We start from the raw sequence: 22002 nt of genomic DNA, 5'->3' as shown, positions 1-22002 counted from the left end.
ATCGTTCGGGATAATCCCGCGCTAAACTCTCCTTCCTCTCTACAATCTCAGAATTGTTGGATGGACCCAATATTTCCTCTTTCTTTTCCTCTTTTTAGGAAGAGAGAGGACAACAAAATCATCCTCACTCCTTAAAGACTCCATTGTGTATTGTTTTGTGAATTATTCCACAACGGATTAATACACATCGGACTCATTGGGTTTCATAGGTTTCTGTGTGTGACAAATTTTTAGGATGACGAATAATAAGGAAACACAAATAGCAATATATCTTGTTGAATGCCAGGCATGTTCTCATGTTTTAATTCAGAGCTGATTCCAGTGTGCACAGATCATTATTCAGCTAACACAATGATACCTGTGGGTCAATAACCCATGAACATTTCCTGCTTGTCATACAACATGACTGTCTTATTTATCAAAACGTGGACCTTTTCAGATTCTCAGTTGAAGAAAAATAGATTCCTGCTAAACAGGAAGTGAGGTGAGGCTGTTGTCACTGGTCACATCCATACAAATGGTCTATTCAAATACAAGAGTTTATGGGAATTAGTAAATTGTAAAATAAAGTAAAAATCCATAAAAAATATAAATCTAGACAATTCTCCCTTTTAAACAACTCTTTAATGATTATCTAAACTTAATATTAATTGTTAATCTGGTACAGGTTTAAATTTGTATTAAAACTAGATAATCTACAGCTAACTCATAATAGTGCCACTCGGTGGTGGTTTGGGGTAAGACACAATGGGGACGTCCCCACCAGAATAGAAAAATCATTGGCTTTATTGTATTTAGAAATTGCTGTCCCCACGTGTAACCTTCTAGTCAGGAGTTCCTACAACGTAGCAAAAACAAGTATGTGTGTGTGAGAGAGTGTCTGAGTGTGTGTGTGTGTGTGTGTGTGTGTGTGTGTGTGTGTGTGTGTGTGTGTGTGTGTGTGTGTGTGTGTGTGTGTGTGTGTGTGTATGTATGTGTGTGTGTGTGTGTGTAAACATTTTAAGGAACACTGCATATGAATCCATTTTCCGTGACCAATCTAACTAATCTAAAGTGAGGACTATTTACTCCTAATAAACAATTAACAGTACCTTTAGTACGAGCTAATTAAACAATAATAATTGTGTTAATTACAGAGACAATGAATGAAGAATTTACTATTTGTAAACAGCCTAATATATTAACAGTGTAGAGACTACAATACATTAACTATGAATGAACTATAAACTAATAGTTTGTTAATGATTTGTACTGTAAGTACCATATCACTGTATACTCACTATAAAGTATTACCCAGTCTTCTAAAGCTTTTAACACTAGAAATGCCTGGAGGTAATCTCTCCAATAGAAGACCACTCGGTTTTCATTCACTCATCTATTGCTTCCTGTCTCCGACCATCTGATCTCAGACAGCCCATCCATGATGTCTGCTGACCGGTTCCTGTAGTGTAGTGGAGGACAGCATGAAGAGCTTCTGGATGTTGCTGGATCTTCTGGAGGACTCCAAGTGTTTTCAGTCCATCTCTAAACCTAAATATACAAAACTGAGACAGAGAAGATAATCCAACAGTCCATTATTAAACAGTGTTCCTGTCACGTTTATCTTCAGTTAGTGTCACCTTCATGGACTTTTAGTTTGGCATTGTTGGGGAAGCAGACACACTCTGTCAGTCTAAATCTAGACACATCGGGGTTTCTGTTTTAGCTGAGGATGGTGTTGTTTAAGTGGTGCCAAATGAAATAACTAATCTGAAATTATTTAATCAAAAACTTACTTAAGCTTTTCTTCTAAAGCAAAATGAATGTCCTATTATGACTGTGAAGCTGCTTTGAAGCGATCTGTGTTGTAAAAAGCGCTCTATAAATGAAGGTGACTTGACTTGTCAGTCACATGTTTCCTTTGTTTGATTTTCCCGCCACTCATCAGTCACCATAGACACTGATCCTCCACCACAGATGCTCATCATTTACTTACTTATGTCTGTGTATTTAGTTTCTCTGTTTTCAGTCTTTAGTGTTGGTCGATGCGTGTTCACCCCATGTTTAAACAATTAACCGCACTGTTACGCCCGACACGGTGAACTACTAGAAACATTAGAAGATCCTCCAGTAATGGATTCTTGTCCATCAAACTTGTAAGAGGTCTCAGGCAGCCAGCATGAGACAAGTGATCTGTCAAAGGCTCAGTAGACGTCTGAAGCTCCTCCACTGTTCTGAATTCACAGATCTGGCTCCAAAAACAAACAAAACAAAAATGATATATATATATATATATATATATATATAGAGAGAGAGAGAGAGAGAGAGAGAGAGAGAGAGAGAGAGAGTTTTTGTTTTGTTTTGTTTGTTTAAAAAATAAATACATAAAATATATATAATGTATTTATTTTTTAAACATCCAAATGCAAGGACCACCCATTGGCCCAAAGACGGAATCCAATGGCCTGGCGAAGGAATAATGTGTGTATGTCTTTTCAGCGCTCCAGTGAAGTTCACTTATTGGAATTTAGTTTCAATATTACTTTAGCTCCATGCTTAATCTGACTCCAATTTCAAATGATAATCAAATTTAGATCGTATTTCTGATTAGAAAATAATCATAAATATTGATTATGAATTAATTTAGGTCTTTTATTATTCTGAGCATCTCATAATTTCAAATATTCGTTCATTACGGACCTAGTGTCGCTTTGAGACGTCACGTCGCGAATGTGCGCTCACGATCACAAACTAGCCAGTCCTGAAATAGTCAGAGGGTGCAGTGCAAGTATTTTACCCTAAGCGGCTGCTCACTACTGACCCATAGGTGTAATTTTTTATAATATTTGCAGTGTACAACATGCTAAGTCAGGGAATAGTCAGAAATCAGAAGGTCTTCCTACGATGTGCCCCATGCTCCATTCAAAGTGCCTTCAGTTTGATCTATCCTGGACAAAGATTTGCGGAAACACCAGACTACACATTAATCTACTAAAATGAATGATTTCTGAAACTTCAGAATAAATCAAGATCCATCCATCCATCCATCCATCCATCTTCTACCGCTTATCCGGGGCCGGGTCGCGGGGGCAGCAGTCTAAGCAGGGATGCCCAGACTTCCCTCTCCCTAGACACTTCCTCCAGCTCTTCCGGGGGGACACCGAGGCGTTCCCAGGCCAGCCGGGAGACATAGTCTCTCCAGCGTGTCCTAGGTCTTCCCCGGGGTCTCCTCCCGGTGGGACATGCCAGGAACGCCTTCCCGGGAAGGCGTCCAGGAGGCATACGGAAAAGATGCCCGAGCCACCTCAACTGACCCCTCTCGATGTGGAGGAGCAGCGGCTCTACTCTGAGCTCCTCCCGAGTGACCGAGCTTCTCACCCTATCTCTAAGGGATCGCCCAGCCACCCTGCGGAGAAAGCTCATTTCGGCCGCTTGTATCCGGGATCTTGTCCTTTCGGTCATGACCCACAGCTCATGACCATAGGTGAGAGTAGGAACGTAGATTGACTGGTAAATCGAGAGCTTCGCCTTGCGGCTCAGCTCCTTCTTCACCACGACAGACCGGTACAGGGACCGCACTCGTGAACAAGACCCCAAGATACTTGAACTCCTCCATTTGAGGCAGGGACTCTCCACCAACCTTAAGCGGGCAAACCACCCTTTTCCAACTGAGAACCATGGCCTCGGATTTGGAGGTGCTGATTTTCATCCCAGCCGCTTCACACTCGGCTGCAAACCGTCCCAGTGCATGCTGAAAGTCCTGGTTTGATGAGGCCAACACGACAACATCATCCGCAAAGAGCAGAGATGAAATCGTGTGGTCCCCAAACCTGACCCCCTCCGGCCCCTGGCTGCGCCTAGAAATTCTGTCCATAAAAATTATGAACAGAACCGGCGACAAAGGGCAGCCCTGCCGGAGTCCAACACGCACCGGGAACAAGTCTGACTTACTGCTGGCAATACGAACCAAGCTCCTGCTCCGGACGTACAGGGACCGGATAGCCCTTAGCAAAGGGCCCCGGACCCCATACTCCCGGAGCACCCTCCACAGGCCGCCGCGAGGGACACAGTCGAATGCCTTCTCCAAATCCACAAAACACATGTGGATTGGTTGGGCAAACTCCCATGAGCCCTCCAGCACCCTGTAGAGGGTATAGAGCTGGTCCAGTGTTCCACGACCGGGACGAAAACCACACTGTTCCTCCTGAATCCGAGGTTCTAATATCGGCCGGATTCTCTAGACTTTCCCAGGGAGGCTGAGAAGTGTGATCCCCCTATAGTTGGAGCACACCCTCTGATCCCCCTTCTTGAAAAGAGGGACCACCACCCCGGTCTGCCAGTCCAAAGGTACTGTCCCCGACCGCCACGCGATGTTGCAGAGGCGTGTCAGCCAAGACAGCCCCACAACATCCAGAGACTTGAGGTACTCAGGGCGGATCTCATCCACCCCCGGTGCCTTGCCACCGAGGAGTTTCTTGACTACCTCGGTGACTTCAGCTTGGGTGATGGACGAGTCCGCCTCCGAGCCCTCAGCCTCTGCTTCCTCAATGGAAGACGTGATGGCGGAATTGAGGAGATCCTCGAAGTATTCCTTCCACCGTCTGGTGATATCCCCAGTCGAGATCAACAGCTGCCCACCTCCACTGTAAACAGCATTGGTAGGGCACTGCTTCCCCCTCCTGAGGCGCCGGACGGTTTGCCAGAATCTCTTCAAGGCCGACCGATAGTCCTTCTCCATGGCCTCACCGAACTCCTCCCAGGCCCGAGTTTTTGCCTCCACAACCACCCGGGCTGCAGTCCGCTTGGCCCGTCGGTACCCATCAGCTGCCTCAGGAGTCCCACAAGCCAGCCAGGCCCGATAGGACTCCTTCTTCAGCTTGACGGCATCCCTTACTTCCGGTGTCCACCACCGGGTTCGGGGATTGCCGCCTCGACAGGCACCGGAGACCTTACGGCCACAGCTCCGAGTGGCCGCGTTGACAATGGAGGTGGAGAACATGGTCCACTCGGACTCAATATCTCCAGACTCCCTCGGGATCTGGTCGAAGCTCTGCCGGAGGTGGGAGTTGAAGATCTCTCTGACAGGAGATTCAGCCAAACGTTCCCAACAGACCCTCACAGTACGTTTGGGTCTGCCGAGTCTGTCCAGCTTCCTCCCCCGCCATTGGATCCAACTCACCACCAGGTGGTGATCAGTTGACAGCTCCGCCCCTCTCTTCACCCGAGTGTCCAAGACATACGGCCGGAGGTCGGATGAAACGACCACAAAGTCGATCATCGACCTCCGGCCTAGGGTGTCCTGGTGCCATGTGCACTGATGGACACCCTTATGCTTGAACATGGTGTTCGTTATGGGCAAGCTGTAACTAGCACAGAAGTCCAATAACAGAACACCACTCGGGCTCAGATCAGGGGGGCCATTCCTCCCAATCACGCCCCTCCAGGTGTCACTGTCGCTGCCCACGTGGGCGTTGAAGTCCCCCAGTAGAACGACGGAGTCCCCAGTCGGAGCACTTTCCAGCACCCCTCCCAGAGACTACAAGAAGGCCGGGTACTCTGCACTGCCGTTCGGCCCGTAAGCACAAACGACAGTGAGAGACCTATCCCCGACCCGAAGGCGTAGGGAAGCGACCCTCTCGTTCACCGGGGTGAACTCCAACACATGGCGGCTGAGCTGGGGGGCTATAAGCAAACCCACACCAGCCCGCCGCCTCTCACCATGGGCAACTCCAGAGTGGTGAAGAGTCCATCCTCTCTCGAGGAGTGTGGTTCCAGAGCCCAAGCCGTGCGTAGAGGTGATCCCAACTATCTCTAGTCGGAATCTCTGAACCTCACGCACAACCTCAGGCTCCTTCCCCGCCAGAGAGGTGACATTCCATGTCCCTAGAGCTAGATTCCGCGTCCAGGGATCGGGTGGCCACTTAGCACCGGCCCCTTACGGTCCCTCCTGTAGGTGGTGGGTCCACGGGAGGGTGGCCCCACGTCGCTCCTTCGGGCTGAGCCCGGCCGGACCCCATGGGGGAAGGCCCGACCACCAGGCGCTGGCATACGAGCCCCAACCCCGGGCCTGGCTCCTGGGTGGGGCCCCGGCTGCGCCATACCGGGCGACGTCACGGTCCTCGTCAAGACGTAAATCAAGATGTAACATTTATTTGTCAGGTAAAAATGCATCATGCCAATTACAGAAGTAAATGATTAAAAACCAACTCAGAAAATATATGACATCATTTACTCAAAGATGACTCTAAAAGTAAGTAATGTTTTCCTGACAAAGACACACAGTGATGTGTGAGGGCTTTCCAACAGGAAAACACTGAAACAGCACTGTATGGGGGTTCCTGGTAAAGAGTCCCAAAGACTGCTCTGACACCCAGCCTTAAATACCCAGGTGAGAACAAAAAGGGTTATACAAATATTGTTTAGAGTTGTTTGGGCCAATCCATGTACCCCAGGGGGGTAGCACCTGGTTTCTTGAGATATCGTAAAGAGATATCACCCAGAGAGGAGAAACAGGATTCTCCTAAGTTCTCAATCTTTCTCATTAAACCAATAACTGCAATGAAATTAAGACCATTTTACCAATCGCACTGAGACACTTAAAATGATACCAAACATGAAAAGGAAAAAACAACATATTCACAAGATACACCATATGTGATATATAGACATTCTTAATGAACTTTCAGTGACTTGAGGAGGGAGAGGGGGAGAGAGAGGGGGATGCAGAGATAAGGAAGAAGGACCGTTTGGACAGGCGATGTCCTGTGCTCTGTCTTTGCTATCTGCTGTCCAGGGTGCATTTTATGGCTTTATTGCAGGGTGAGTTTTATTTTAATAGGAAAATCAGTCCTTAAATATATATATATATATACATTACACAAGTAGAGAAAGTAAAAGTGCCCACAAACCCGTTTCAGTTTTTCAGAGTTCATTGTCTGCAATGTCCTCAGTGACGGGTCTGCTCATCTCTGGTCCTTTAACCTGTTAACCGTTGCCAGTGCGCCCGCGCACTGAAGCGTTATTTATTTATTTAATTCAAAATTACTATCAGATTTAATGTTATACCTTGACAAACTATACATAATTAAAAAGATATAATACTCAAGTTTCAGTATTTGACCACTATTGTATTCTGAGAAACTCATAGTGACAGTTATGTCTTAATTTGTGTCAGGAGTTATGAAATGAAAAAATGAGTCGATACCTTTAATATGAATTATGCGCGTCAGCCGCTTTCATTCATAAAAAACTCCATGCTGTCGTCATGACAGCGATACACAAAACAACGTCCCTCAGGGCTTTAGCTCAAAAATGTGCAGATTTGGAGAAATATTGATAGATTCTCATAGATTTACATCATATTTCTATAGACAGGAATAATATTTATTGAATTTATACCCAAATGCGTTGATGTAATCTTTATGAGCATTTGGTATTCCGATACTGTGTTTTTTAATTCATACCAATAGCCTGAGGGCGCTACATGCACAATAATAGTCCATATATGGAACATGAAGAAGAGCCATGACCATGTGACATTCCAGGACGTCACTGATACACACAAAGCTAACAAGAGATCGCGCTGTAACATGCAGATACAGATGTTTTGAAGACAATAAACATGATTGCACTGATATTTGAGTTACCTGTGTTTTTCAAGCCATGCCAGGTATTTTCATAATAATAGATTATATTTATAATGTAATGCTAATCTATATAGACTATCATTGTGCAGAACACTATCCAATAGTATATTTTCTGTCTGATTTTTTTTATCTGAAGCCAAATTAGATCACAGAAGATTATTTAAAATACTCAACGTGCGTTAAAAAGTAAGTTTAGAGCACAAACATGGTTTTAATCTCATAAATTGTCGTGTATTGATGGTGTGCTAAGCTAACATGCTAGCTAGCCCTAGGTGCACCTGCTACCTAGAAGTTATACTTTTATTATTTTTTGAATGCTACCTGAAATGTGTCTTTATTCAAGAAATGCATTTGATACAGTTTAAAATGTGAGGTAAACTTTGAGAAAAGAAATTAGGGACTGAAACCCTATGAATAGCCTGTGAATAGCCAGTCGTTAGTAGCTATAATGCAGACAAAAGAAATGCATATTTCGAGCCATAACCAGGCTGGAGAGGTGTGAATGTGTGCAGGGAGAGACTGAGACTGAATGGGGATCGTCAGCACCACAAAACAATAGAGACAATATACTGGATAGATGGTTAGAAGATGACAATAAACATCAGTAGCATTTTAGCGTCAAATCAAAATAAAGTCATTTGACATGGTCTTGAAAAACATTTAACTAAATACAGAGTTTTGGACTTATTATCTTCAGATTTTAAACATAGAATGTTTAGACATATGGCTTTAGCTGTAGTGCATTTCTAGATTGCTCCAGTGCCAACTTCAATTTTATTTTCATGAGGATGTTTCATAAAAATTAATTTCTAATAATTTTACAAAACTTTGAAGCTATTTATAACAATTTTTGTCATTATGACAATAATTAATTCTACATTTACAATAAACTGCCAGGTGTCAGCTTTCAAACGAGATCATACTTGTGCTTTTAATGCAAAGGGTTCATGAACTGTATCTGTTTCAGTTTGGGTATGTAATTTCTGGGGATTTTTCAAAAGTGGGGTTGCAGCTTAACAGGTTAACTAAGCAGCTGAAAAGAGTTTCAGAGAGGAAACATGGTGCTGGGCCTCCATGAACCAGGCTGACAGCAATGATCGACCAGCAAAACAATATCTGTCATCCCGCACAGCTGTAAAATAAGCAGAATAAAAGTCCAATCAGGAAACTACCACTTTGTTATAATAATGCGGCCCAAAATAAATATTATACAATGAATTCAGCAAATTCATTATTACTATCATTTCAACTGACTCAATGCAATTATTCCAAAGGAATCAAGTGTCCCTCATGTCCCTCAAAATCTCAGAGTGAGATAGTGCTTCCTTAAGTAGCCGTAGAGATTCTCGTGGGGCCGCCAAGATCTACAGCCTCTTCGGTTGTTCCCTTGTCATCAGAGAACTTAATGCACATTGTGTGGTTTGGGTTGTATGACATTCTTCTAAAGCCTCGAATAGCTCCTGTGCTTTTGATCTTTTCACCAAGTTCTTTTAAGATTTCACTTATGGAGGAATCTTCTTTGGGGCGTCTAAAATTACAATAACAGAAAATAAATCTTTCAGAACATGTTTAGATGGACAGCAATAATCCAACTATTCATCTGATTAGACGGCTATTATCAAGACTGTAAACAAATGTTCATGAACCCAAAGGCAATACTTACAGGTAAAAATATCCAACCCAGATACCATCAACTTTTCCCATTTTAGTTGCAGTGCATACAACATGCATTTACTCTGTTCACAACTTCTAAACCATGAGTAATATATGCTAAAGACGTAAACTAAATTGTTAGGCTCTTTATATTGGTAACATTATGTCAAAATCCCATCTCAAAAATGTGTAGTAAAAAGTCTCCTACTTAAAAAAGCTCCTACTTCATGTTAACTAACCGCCCTTGATTTGAAAAAGACTCACTCCTCCAGATGATGTTATCAAAAGTTCAGTAAAATTATTGCTTTAATTTAGCATAATGCCCTTACGTCTGGTCCTCAATACTGGCAATAATGGCTGTGTACAGTTCTTCATCTTCATCTTCATCTAATGAGTCATTTATGAGGTTAAAGGGATACTTCAGGATTTAGCATTAAGCTTTGTATTAGTAGAAAACCTGTATTATTTTCGAATTACCGTGCTTCCCTCCCTCATGTCCCCCTGAGATGAGAGATTGATGTATTTTTTTTTTATCTAACTGAATTCATTCCGACTGGTGAATCTGAATGTAGTGTTTACATGAACGCTAAACAAGTGATCGGTTGATGTGCGTTTTAACATTGCTAAGAAAATTCCCGCTCCTCCGTGAGAGATACGAGACTGGCGCGTCTCAGTAATGACGCCACCGGCCTCGCGCCGTTCTCCCGCGGCCGTCAGCCTCGTCCTGCTCGCCACAGTAAACATGATGAATGGCGACTGTAGAACGCAAAAGCCGAATCCCGGACATTTTGGGCGATCTGTGACATGTTGTGTTGAAAGGGATATTGCCATGGCATGGGACTCTGCTGCGGGTCGCTCCGCTGTTGAGGTTTTAGCACTTGCTGAAACTGTTCTTTGCGTGACTTTGAGGACTGTGATGGCCACTCATCATCTGTACACCTGTCTCTACCTCCTCTTCCACACAGATCTCTTCAGAATCTGAGGTTTCTCCATACACAGACTACAACACAAGTTGGCAGGAGTCAAACTTTTGATCAGTGCTATCTAGTGTTACGTTTGTGTGAAGTTAAGGCCAAAATGTAGGACAAATTAAACTATCAACCTTTTGGAAATACACTTAATCATGAAGTAAATAATACTTTATGATTTAAATTAATTCAGTTTAATGGCTTATACTTACTTGAAGAGGCTCTGATGGTCTCAGATAAACAGAAGCTTGTTTGAAAACCTCATGAATCATGTTGCCGTCGAGCTTCTGGCCTTCATGGAAAGTAGGAGCAACACGTTTGTTGCCGCAAGGCAAGAGCATTTCCAGACTGACAGCCACAAATATCACAAGAGTAAAACTTTGATAATGTTTTATAAAATGTGATTAACCCTCTGGGGACCAAGCTGTTTTTGGGGCCCTTGAGATGTTCTGACATGCTCTGACATTTGTGCTTTTTTCAGTTATTTATAAACATGTTAATGGCAAAGGTGTAAATTCACTCTATATAGCACAAACAGCCCTACCATAATATGCGAGCAACATGTATGTAGATGTTTGTATTTTTAAGAGAATAATGTTTATGCGTGGTTATTTAAAAAAATAAAAATGAAAGTTGCTGAAATAAGACCACAAAACTCATACAAAATATGTGTCCACAAGACTTTTGACTAATGGATGTTTTCTCTTCGAGTTCTAGCTTCAAAATTATGTGAAAATAGTCTTGCTTTATCGTTCACAAAAAAAAATACATTGATTTAAATGGTGTAAAACAGGTTTTGCTTGGAAAGCCAATATGCGAGGGGGAGGAGTAGTTTACACCTTAGATTACCCAGTCCCACCCACTCTGCATAATGACTCTGCATAATTAGCCATTCATTCAGGTGTGACACTGACTGAGCCACAATGCAAGGACAAAATAGCCTATATATTTAGAAGAAGACTTATATTGACCATTTAAGATTTTGATTACATCTATCTTGTAAATATGTTTTGCTATTTTATTAAAAAGGTTACAATTACAACAATAATTACAATTTCAGCAATATTTCTGCAAAAAAGTACTCTTTCTTTGTAAAAAAAAAAAAAAAAAGATTATAGGCCTACATTTTATCATATGTATTCATTAGTTTGAATATAGCCAACATTGGAACATCTTAGTCTATGACTTTATTTTTGACAAAATAGTATTTTATATATATGAGCAGAAAAGCTTATTTGATGTGACAGTATATTCTACAGTAAAAACTGTACCCAAATCTAGTCAACAAAATATTGTCTTTCATACTTCGCCTGACTGTAACGTTGTTTTTATGAAATATTAGGGCATAGCCTATAAATGTTAATTTGCAGTTTAATACGTTGCTTATACAAATACATTTTATTTCAACATATTTCAGTCGATTTTTACTCATCTCAGTAGGCTCTAGCAAAGCTGTTTATTCACACACAGACGCGCGATTCATATTTAGGCTAAACAGTCTTTACAAATATGTACCCTTCATTCATCTCACAGAAACGTGATTCATATTTAGGCTAAACAGTCTTTACAAATATGTACCCTTCATTCATCTCACAGAAACGCGATTCATATTTAGGCTAAACAGTCTTTACAAATATGTACCCTTCATTCATCTCACAGAAACGCGATTCATATTTAGGCTAAACAGTCTTTACAAATATGTACCCTTCATTCATCTCACAGAAACGCGATTCATATTTAGGGTAAACAGTCTTTACAAATATGTACCCTTCATTCATCTCACAGAAACGCGATTCATATTTAGGCTAAACAGTCTTTACAAATATGTACCCTTCATTCATCTCACAGAAACGCGATTCATATTATAGAAACGCGATTCATCTTTTTGTTTACATAGGCCTACACTAACGTTATTCCATAACGTTATTCCACATTAACACTTGAGAAAGGATAACTTAGCCTACCTCACTCCTCAGCGGGATCTGCTCCTCATATCAGCACGGAAAATTTTCTCCATAAGGTAGGCTATATTATGCCTCTTTGTTTACAGTTGATGTGGGCGTTTCACAGACTGAAATGGTTCTCATAATTTGCGTTTGAATAGCACGTGCTCTCCGGGGCGTGGTCAAATTACTGTGAATCATCTCGTAATGAGCTTGACTGGAGTCGCTCTCTTTTTATACAGATTACAGAAGCTGATAATATTTGTTTTTTATATAAATTACTTCATTTAAAAGCTGCGATCTTAAGCTTTATGCCCGTGGGTCTGTTTCCCTGTTTGACTGAATTTTCGCGGAGTTATAGATCATTTTCGAACGCGCTTCAAATGGGAGTTTACTGACAGAGAGAAGGCAGAAATAGCATCATGTTAGTTTTTCTTTATTTGTCAAAAAGCAAAACACTTTATTTTTATTGTGAGTATACAGAAAAAAAATAGAAACTGAACAGGATCGATTGATGTATTACACGAAAATGAAAGATCAAAATTAACAGAGCATTTTGTGTTTATTTTTCATTGCTAAAAAAAAAAACGAGCAAAACGCGCGGGCGCGTTTTTGGTCCCCAGAGGGTTAAACACTTGAGGCTAAACACAACAGTTCTAGCATGAGATCAAGCTTGGCATTTTAAAACCTTAACTAATCCTAAAGAACTGTACACACCTGTATATGCACGATTACAAACCAACTTACCCCAGCTTACCCCACACCACAGGGAGTTTCCCTTTAAATGCCTCATGGATTTTATTCATGACTGTTCTGTAGTCCCACGCTTTATCAAACTCAAAAGCACTTATTATGTGGCCCTTTTCATACAACTTCTGCTTCGTCCTCTGCTTGACCACTTTGTTTTCTTTGGGGTGTGTCAGTAGAATTATATCTTTATTATAAATCCTATGATATGGTGGTTTTGGCCTGAAAATAAAAAGGACAAATAAATTGTTAAATGTCATATAAGTGCTATTAGTTGTTGTAACCCCTCCTCTTGTCTGCCAGAAACTGTCAAGACACAAAGAAGAGGATGGCCACTGTGAATGTTGGTAATTGTGTAACTAAGAGATCTTAAACACACACACACACACACACACACATAGGCGCTAAACTAAAGAACTAAACTTCCGGTTGCAATGAAACGACTTCCGGACACACTAAAAATGTTTTTGCTCTCTCACACACGAGAATGTTTGAAAGTGCAGTGTCTGTGTGCAGGAACAACAGTACGAGGGCAATTACAGGGTATATGCAAGGAGTTTCTATGTAACCGCATGTGTCTCATATGCACAAATATATCGAGTGTTTCGTCTCATCCGGCCTCCCATATTAAAGACTCGCTCTACTCTGCTTCTCTCACAGGAGTGTGTGTTGTTGAGTCTCACAGGTTCAGTTCAGACTCTATAAAGCATCAGTGTGTGTTCAGCGTGTTAAAGACTCGCTCTACTATTCCTCTCTCACAAAAGTGTGTGTTGTTGAGTCTCACAGGTTCAGTTCAGACTCTATAAAGCATCAGTGTGTGTTCAGCATGATAAAGACTCGCTCTACTCTGCTTCTCTCACAGGAGTGTGTGTTGTTGAGTCTCACAGGTTCAGATCAGACTCTATAAAGCATCAGTGTGTGTTCAGCGTGTTAAAGACTCGCTCTACTATTCCTCTCTCACAAAAGTGTGTGTTGTTGAGTCTCACAGGTTCAGTTCAGACTCTATAAAGCATCAGTGTGTGTTCAGCATGTTAAAGACTCGCTCTACTATGCTTCTCTCACAAGAGTGTGTGTGTTGAGTCTCACAGGAGTGTGTTGTTGAGTCTGACTGCAGTGGTGAGGGACATGATGGACGGCAGAGACAGGTGAAGCTGGGAACGGTGGTCAGCTGATTCATCAGAATAAACACACAGAATGAGAACCGCTGTGTTGAGATGGCAGTGAGATGTGGGGTTCACCGCCTGGAAATATGTGATTGTTAGAACAATAAGTTTGAATAAAGCTTTGTTTGGTGTTGTTGACTTGTATATGCATTTGTTTATTGTGATGGTTACTTTTATTCATTCTTTTACTCATTTATTCTTGTTTCTTATTGTCAGTAAATAAAATATAATTATTTCATTAATTTATGCATTAATTCATTGCTAGACTGAAAATTGAGATGTTCACTGCATTTCTTTAGTGTGTATTCATGCATATCTGTGTCATATGACAAAACAAATTACATTTTGTTTGTTTTACTAAAATATATAATTTTCTGTTAAAAAGTAATATAATTAAGTACTGGTCAGCATTTATCATTATAATTGTGTGTAAGTGTTGGGGTGGGCTAGCAATGCAATTCTTTCTGGGGTAATCTTTATTTTTAAGGAGGAATATTTACATTTTTGGAGTATAAAATCATCAGTTTTCTCCAAAGGCGAGATCTTGGAGCAGCCGCCGTCTCCTCTGTGCAGACATTACACACATTACACACATTACACACGCTGAGGAGAACTGCTCTAGGCTGGCGAGTTACTGATGTTATCAAGTGTTAGTGCACCTGTCACTCATAACTTATAGTTACATACAAGATCAGGGAAAGATTCCAGTTCTTTAATGAACAATCATAATGACAATAGACAAAACAAACTAAGAAAACATAAATATCATGGGTTTGTGTGCATCATAGTGTGTGATTATATACACAGGGGAAAAAGCACAATGACAAAGTTAAATATATTTGAATAATTGAACATAATACATTAAAAAAAGTTTAATATTTATAAACCTGAGGGATGAAACGAGTTAAACATAAATGAGATTTAAGCCACTTTTGCTTGTGGGTGAAACATTTTGCATATAAAATAAAGAAATTAATAACATATTCAAGAGATGATGATTTTGGGTTTGCGTAATAAAAAATAATATCTTTAAGGATAAAACTGTGAGTCACATTATAGGGTTAAAATAAAAGATATGAGCGACAGCTTTAATTCATCTATCTGTAAATATCTTGATATTGATGAAACTTGATCATTTTGTGGTTTTGTTGAAGAATCAAGTGCCCATTTATTTTGTGATTGTAGTTTAACCAATACATTTAGGGCTGATTTAAGTTCTTTTAAGTTGTTGCGCTTGTGATAACGTTGTAGGTCACATGATAACGTCAACATGGCGGATGACGTACGGCTCGCATTCATACTTAACGAGATCAGGCTATATAGTACCTACTCTTTTAGCGCTCGTTAAGCAAGTACTTTTGAAATTAAGTCCTTTTAAACAACAATTAGTTAGTCATGTGACAATCACCTGATTACGTAATGTAGAATAGTCACAAGAGAGAAGAAATTGTTTGATAAATATAGAGGACATATCTCACAAAAAAAAAAAAAACACAACACACCATATGTATAAAAAAAAAAAAATATATATATATATATATATATATATTTGTTATATATATATATATATATATATATTGTTATGTATTTAGAGTGTTGCAAGAGGGAGATGTGGGTAGTTTGTTGTTGTTGTTGTTGTGTCTGTGTGTGTTCCAGATGTTCACTGGATCGATCTACAGTCTGTTAGTCCTCCTGAAGGATGATGACGTCCCGGTTCACCCATCCAATCACATTACACCCCCTTCCTCTAATACCCGTATCTCTTCCCAGCTTTTTGCTCACTTTGGCATTTGTCTTTGTTTGGCTCGCTGTCGCTGATTTCTGTGTGTCTATCGTGTGAGTTGATCAATTGTCGCATAGTGGTTGTGAAGTGTTTTTGTTTGTTCTACTGTTCATCCTTGTTCAGTCATCACGGTGTGTGTGAGGCTGGGAAGGAGGGAGCAGGACATGCATTGCACACCACAGGACATCTTGAGTTGTATTACACACACAGGTTTAGGAGAGCGCCACACCCTGTCATTTGTGTTATATTGTAGTCAGTGTAGTTTGGTTAGGGCGTCTTGACGCAGAAGGCTTTTCTTTTCTACATGTTTTAATCTTTATAGAATTAATCTTATAGCTAGTTTGTTCAGTGTCACATGATCCTTCAGAAATAATTTGAATATGCTGATTTTATGCTCAAAAACATTCATTATTATTTTGAAAACAGTTGTGTACAATTTTTTTTACAAATCAGATGACTAAAAAATTACTAAACCTAAATCAAAATTTGCTGTCAAAATGAACACTGGAACACACACACACACACACACACACACACACACACACACACACACACACAAATAATTTATTATTTATTAAGTGTAACTTATTCCTCCGATTAAAGCTGAATTTTCAGCATCATTACTCCAGTCTTCAGTGTCACATGATCCTGTGAATCCAATGAAATATACAAATCATAATCAACAATATATTCCCAATTCCAAAACTTGGAAAAATATATATTTATAATAATTAATTATTATATTATTTATATTATAAATAATTATTATATAAAACCAACATTGATCATTCAATATCACGTTTCTAAAACACATGCTAACACACACGCTGCTTTATTTAACTGTGAAGTCTGAGTCTCTTCCACCTTTATGAAACACATTTACACATTTATTTCTCCTCATAGATAGTAGTGAGACTCTTCTGTGGATCAGCTGATGGTTTCTGCTCCTCTCATGATCATTTCACACTACGATATAACACATCTATCAGAGTTTGGTGATCGATCTTCATCAGGGATGTTTGGTGATTGATCTTCATCAGGGATGTTTGGTGATCGATCTTCATCAGGGATGTTTGGTGATCGATCTTTATATGGGATGTTTGGTGATCGATCTTCATCAGGGATGTTTGGTGATCGATCTTTATCAGGGATGTTTGGTGATCGATCTTCATCAGGGATGTTTGGTGATCGATCTTCATCAGGGATGTTTGGTGATCGATCTTCATCAGGGATGTTTGGTGATCGATCTTCATCTACTCTGTAAAGTGGAACAGAAGAGAAAACAATCAGAGTTCAGTGAAACAAAGTGCAAATTATTATATTTCAATTACTGTTTTTTTTTTTTTTAATAAGTTAAATTGAATTCCTGTAATCAGATTAATTACTGACTTTACATGATCTTGCATAGATATTTGTGTTTTTAAATATAATAGATGTAAATCATGAATCATGTTCATATGTGTGTGTGTGTGTGTGTGTGTGTGTGTGTGTGTGTGTGTGTGTGTGTGTGTGTGACTCCTATTGAGTCTCTGTAAAGGAGAAACTAATGAGTGTACGGCGTATGGAATAAACCACAGGGAGCAAATACAAATGTTATTTTGAGTTCAAACACAAACCTTTAGTTAAAGCCGTTTGTCCTCTAGTTTAAACATGTTTGTAGGCTCTTAGTAAATAACTGAGAGTAAAGTAAGTGTAAAGAAGTGTGACGTGTTGCTTGTCACAGTAAAACACACTAGATACAGAGACATTTCTCATGTGAGCTGGACGCTGTGAGCTGAAGCTGGAACTGCACTGATTTTAGCAGGAGTGCAGCGTTTTCCTACAATCTGACCAAGTCTGTTTTCACACTGAAATGATTCACTTCTACTGACACAGTTCATAAAGCAGGTGTTGATGTATAAAGCTGTGACAGTGAGCTTTTCTTCTCTCCTTTGTGTTAAACATTTCAATAACTTCACATTTTGTTCTCACACAAACCCTTTGTTGCAATAAAGCTTAATGATAATTTCCTTTCACGAATGTTTGAAAGGTTTGTTCCATATCAGAGGTAAATGAAGATCTCTTTAATATCTCAGTGATGTTTCCTCACCTCAGGACACAGTTTGAGTCTCGTAGCTCGTCTCTGAGCCACTGCTTTGAGTCTCCTATCTTATTGCCTCTCAGATCAAGGTATTTTAAAAACTGCAGTGCTTTTGAGTTCGTCAAAGACTGAGTTAAAGAAGAAACATCTGTAATGCCACAGTAGACTAGACTAGAAAGACACAAACAGAGGAAGAGAGATTATCTTAAAAAAACAATTCATGAATGTGAAGAATTTTACACAAATATAATGTGAACTCAGACTCATTGTGAGATATTGAGTATAAAGTGTTTTAGTTTAAAAAACCCAGAAGTGCACTGCTATAAACACTGAAACATAAGCCCTGCTGTCTTCAAATAAATAAACTTCAGTCACACTGTAATTGCTGTACAGTATAATGATACTAACTCTAGTTTCTCCAGCTTGAATTGTGGGTTCATCAGTAGATCACTGAGGTTTTTCACTCCAGAGTCTCCTAGTTTATTCCCGCTCAGGTCCAGCTCTCTCAGGTGTGACGGGTTTGATCTCAGAGCTGAAGTCACATCAGAACAACCTTCATCTGTCATATCACAGCATCTTAAACTACATTAGCAGAGAGAGAGAAGAAAATAAGACAGAACAAAAGAAAACTCTTTATTCTGTAAAGTCACATCTTCTTCATAAGCAAATAAAACAGAGGAAGAGAGATCTTCATCTTTATTTCACCAGATCACAAAATACTAAGTTTGCACAAATACAATGTTTTAAAGTGTTTTAGTTTAAATTGTTGAAGTGATTTTAAGCATTTTGATTCTTGTATGTGAATGTGACTGACCTCAATCTCTCCAGTTTACAGTGTGAATCCTTCAGTACGGCACATAAGTGCTTCACTCCTGAGTTTCCTAGTTTATTCCTGCTCAGGTCCAGCTCTCTCAGGTGTGACGGGTTTGATCTCAGAGCTGAAGTGAGGATGAGACTCTGTTTCTCTGTAATACTGCATACACTCAGACTGAAGACAGAGAAATAACAATAGTTCACATCTATGATGATCATCTTATTGAAGAGCTACAGCAGCATTTAGTTTCCAATAGTCTGTTCTGAAACCCAGTCACACTAGTTCTGTGTGCTGGAAGACACTGTTTCTTCTCTTTCATTTTAACTATTTATTTGACATCTCTCTTCTTTATTCTCTGTTGAAAAGGCAGATTTCTGCATGTACACAATCAGTACATTGTATCAAATGCTGGAAATTAAACAATTACTAACTAGATAAAAACACATATAAATGTGAGCAATAGGGAAACCCAGAAAGTGCACTGCTATAAACAATGAAACATAAGCCCTGCTGTCTTCAAATAAATAAACTTCAGTCACACTGTAATTGCTGTACAGTATAATGATACTAACTGTAGTTTCTCCAGCTTGAATTGTGGGTTCATCAGTAGATCACTGAGGTTTTTCACTCCAGAGTCTCCTAGTTTATTCCAGCTCAGGTCCAGCTCTCTCAGGTGTGACGGGTTTGATTTCAGAGCTGAAGTCACATCAGAACAACCTTCATCTGTCATATCACAGCAGCTTAAACTACATTAGCAGAGAGAGAGAAGAAAATAAGACAGAAGATAAGAAAACTCTTTATTCTGTAAAGTCACATCTTCTTCATAAGCAAATAAAACAGAGGAAGAGAGATCTTCAACTTTATTTCACCAGATTACAAAATACTAAGTTTGCACAAATACAATGTTAAAGTGTTTTAGTTTAAACTGTTGAAGTGATTTCAAGCATTTTGATTCTTGTATGTGAATGTGGCTGACCTCAATCTCTCCAGTTTACAGTGTGGATCCTTCAGTTCGGCACATAAGTGCTTCACTCCTGGGTTTCCTAGTTCATTCACGCTCAGGTCCAGCTCTCTCAGGTGTGACGGGTTTGATCTCAGAGCTGAAGTCAGGATGAGACTCTGTTTCTCTGTAATTCTGCAATCACTCAGACTGAAGACAGAAAGAGAAAATGACTCAGATCTATGATGATCAACTAACGTGTTCATCTTCATCCAGCAGACTTTTGCTGACAAATAAACAGGGATATCAAGGTAAAGGTCACATGGAGAAAGACTACACATTGTTCATTTAAATATACTACCAACATTGTAACAATACAAAGGTTGAAAGCGTTGATGTATTTATGTTCACACATTCATGTCATGTAATTTTTAAAGGGTCATGAAACCCCGAAACACATTTTTTGATGATGTGACGCGTGACCTTTCCAACGTGATGATGTAATACGTGGCACATCTCAGAGATGGTACAAGACAAGCATTTGTGGTTAAAAACTATATATATATATATATATATATATATATAAACCAAAATACAGCGAATAGCCTTCTTGGCGCGCCTACTTTTGAAAGTCAACATTTAGATTATGTGAACAAAGTTAAATGCATTATAAAGGCCTGGGTCACTTTGGAATAAATCACAACATGTTTCATGATAAAAACCGGGACTTTAGTTTACAGTCCGGTAAATACAGCAGGTTATAGTAAATTATTTCACAGACCCCCTGGCACTTGAGGACTGAAAGCCTCAGAAGAAAGCCCTGTCGAGGCTCTTCCCCGGTACGGGTCGTGTCGAGCCATTAGTCTGGGTGTTTGATGAGAAAAAGATTAAATGTAGTAGTTGCAATAAACGCGTTATGAATCTGCACAACTGCAGCAGCAGAGGACTTTTATTCTGCTGAGCGGATCTGAGGAAGAACTGATGACGGGACAGTTTGATCTTCGGCTGACAAATCAGAGGAAAGGAGCGTTTCATTCCCGCCCACGTGTAGAAATTGAATATTCAAGCTGTTCATAAATGTTTCTACCTGAGAACGAAAAGCGAAAAATCAAAGCTGAATATTTGTGAAAAAATTAAAACAAAAAAGGAACTGTTTCCTCGTTTTTCTACTTTCAATATTAAATAAAAAAACGAATGAACATTTCCTTTCATTTCATTTCCTATTTGGAATGGAATAACGAGAAATGAAAAAAGACGGATCGTTTATACGTTTTTTCGTTTAGTTTAATAAACGGAAAATGAGATTCCGGCCTGATTTCTAATTTTTCGTTTGTGGTTTACAAATCGGTTTATGGCTTTGATATTTCGTTCGCACATGTGAGAGATCGCAAGCCATAGGCTACAATATGCTGACATGGAGTTTGGTGTTTTATATATGTATAGCCTATTTAAGAGCACTGATTTTGGAAGTAGGTCCTTCCTGTGTGTCATTGTCCCATTGAAAAAATGCAATGAAAATATTTTATATGATATGGATAAAGTAAAATGTTTTACTGTAGCCTATTATTGTATGGGCAACAAGGATTGGACTTAAAAACAATGATAAACATGACCATGATAACATGTACATAACATTTCCCACTCGCCTTTTAATGAGGTGTGTGTGTGTGTGTGTGACAACAGAAGCTGCTGTGTGCTAAAAGTATTATTTCTACAAACTGAGCTCATAACTCATAGGACTGATTAATAACAAGTGTAATTTTTTTAAACATATGTAATGTAATTCTTGTATGCAAAATGTATTTACATTTGTTATAATTTATATCTGATTTAATTTCTTAAATTCGCTCATGGAGATAGCACGGACAATGTGCCGTGTTTTAGTGGAAGATTGCTGCCATCTACTGGAAAGCAAACACATTTAAGATTAAAACACCATGACATTTGAAGGACAGCCACTAGATGGCTGCAGCGCATCACTCACTGGCTCGTTTCCCATTTCCACATATTGTAGGTATTCATCTTTTCACAATTTTTTTTATTTAGATGTGCTTAGACATTATAAAATCATTATTACAACAATAAAAAATAATCTTTGGTCAAAGTATCTGAAGTATCATCGTTTTTTACAATACAGTCAGACCTGAACATGGTGTTATATGTGTGTAGGCCTATATGTGTGTGTTTTTGAATTCGTTCTGCATTGTGGATGTTTTATGGCGTTGCCCTTCATTTCTGTGTCTGCTCCGCATTGTAGATGATTTATTCTACAATGCGGAGAGAGGT

The 22002-nt window shown here is 39.6% G+C and overlaps 2 protein-coding genes across 2 annotated transcripts in view; both read right to left on the bottom strand.

Annotated features, from left to right (window-relative positions):
• The window catches only part of LOC311292532 (protein NLRC3-like), a 437424-nt gene that overhangs the window by 80071 nt on the left and 335351 nt on the right, over positions 1-22002 (bottom strand). The gene's annotated exons all lie outside the window — the stretch shown is intronic.
• Positions 16267-22002, bottom strand: part of LOC311292520 (uncharacterized protein) — a 341250-nt gene continuing 335514 nt past the window's right edge. The window contains exons 15-20 of the mRNA XM_084412232.1: positions 19753-19926; positions 19349-19522; positions 18777-18950; positions 18371-18544; positions 17972-18133; positions 16267-17140 (exon numbers count right to left, since the gene is read on the bottom strand). Of these exons, the coding sequence (XP_084268358.1) occupies positions 16849-17140; positions 17972-18133; positions 18371-18544; positions 18777-18950; positions 19349-19522; positions 19753-19926 (1150 nt within the window). The 3' untranslated portion in view covers positions 16267-16848. The remainder of the gene's footprint in view (positions 17141-17971; positions 18134-18370; positions 18545-18776; positions 18951-19348; positions 19523-19752; positions 19927-22002) is intronic.

Source organism: Rutilus rutilus, assembly GCF_951802725.1.
Source record: "Rutilus rutilus genome assembly, chromosome: 6".
Taxonomy (NCBI): Eukaryota; Metazoa; Chordata; class Actinopteri; order Cypriniformes; family Leuciscidae; genus Rutilus; species Rutilus rutilus.
This window is presented reverse-complemented; position numbering and strand designations above follow the sequence as displayed.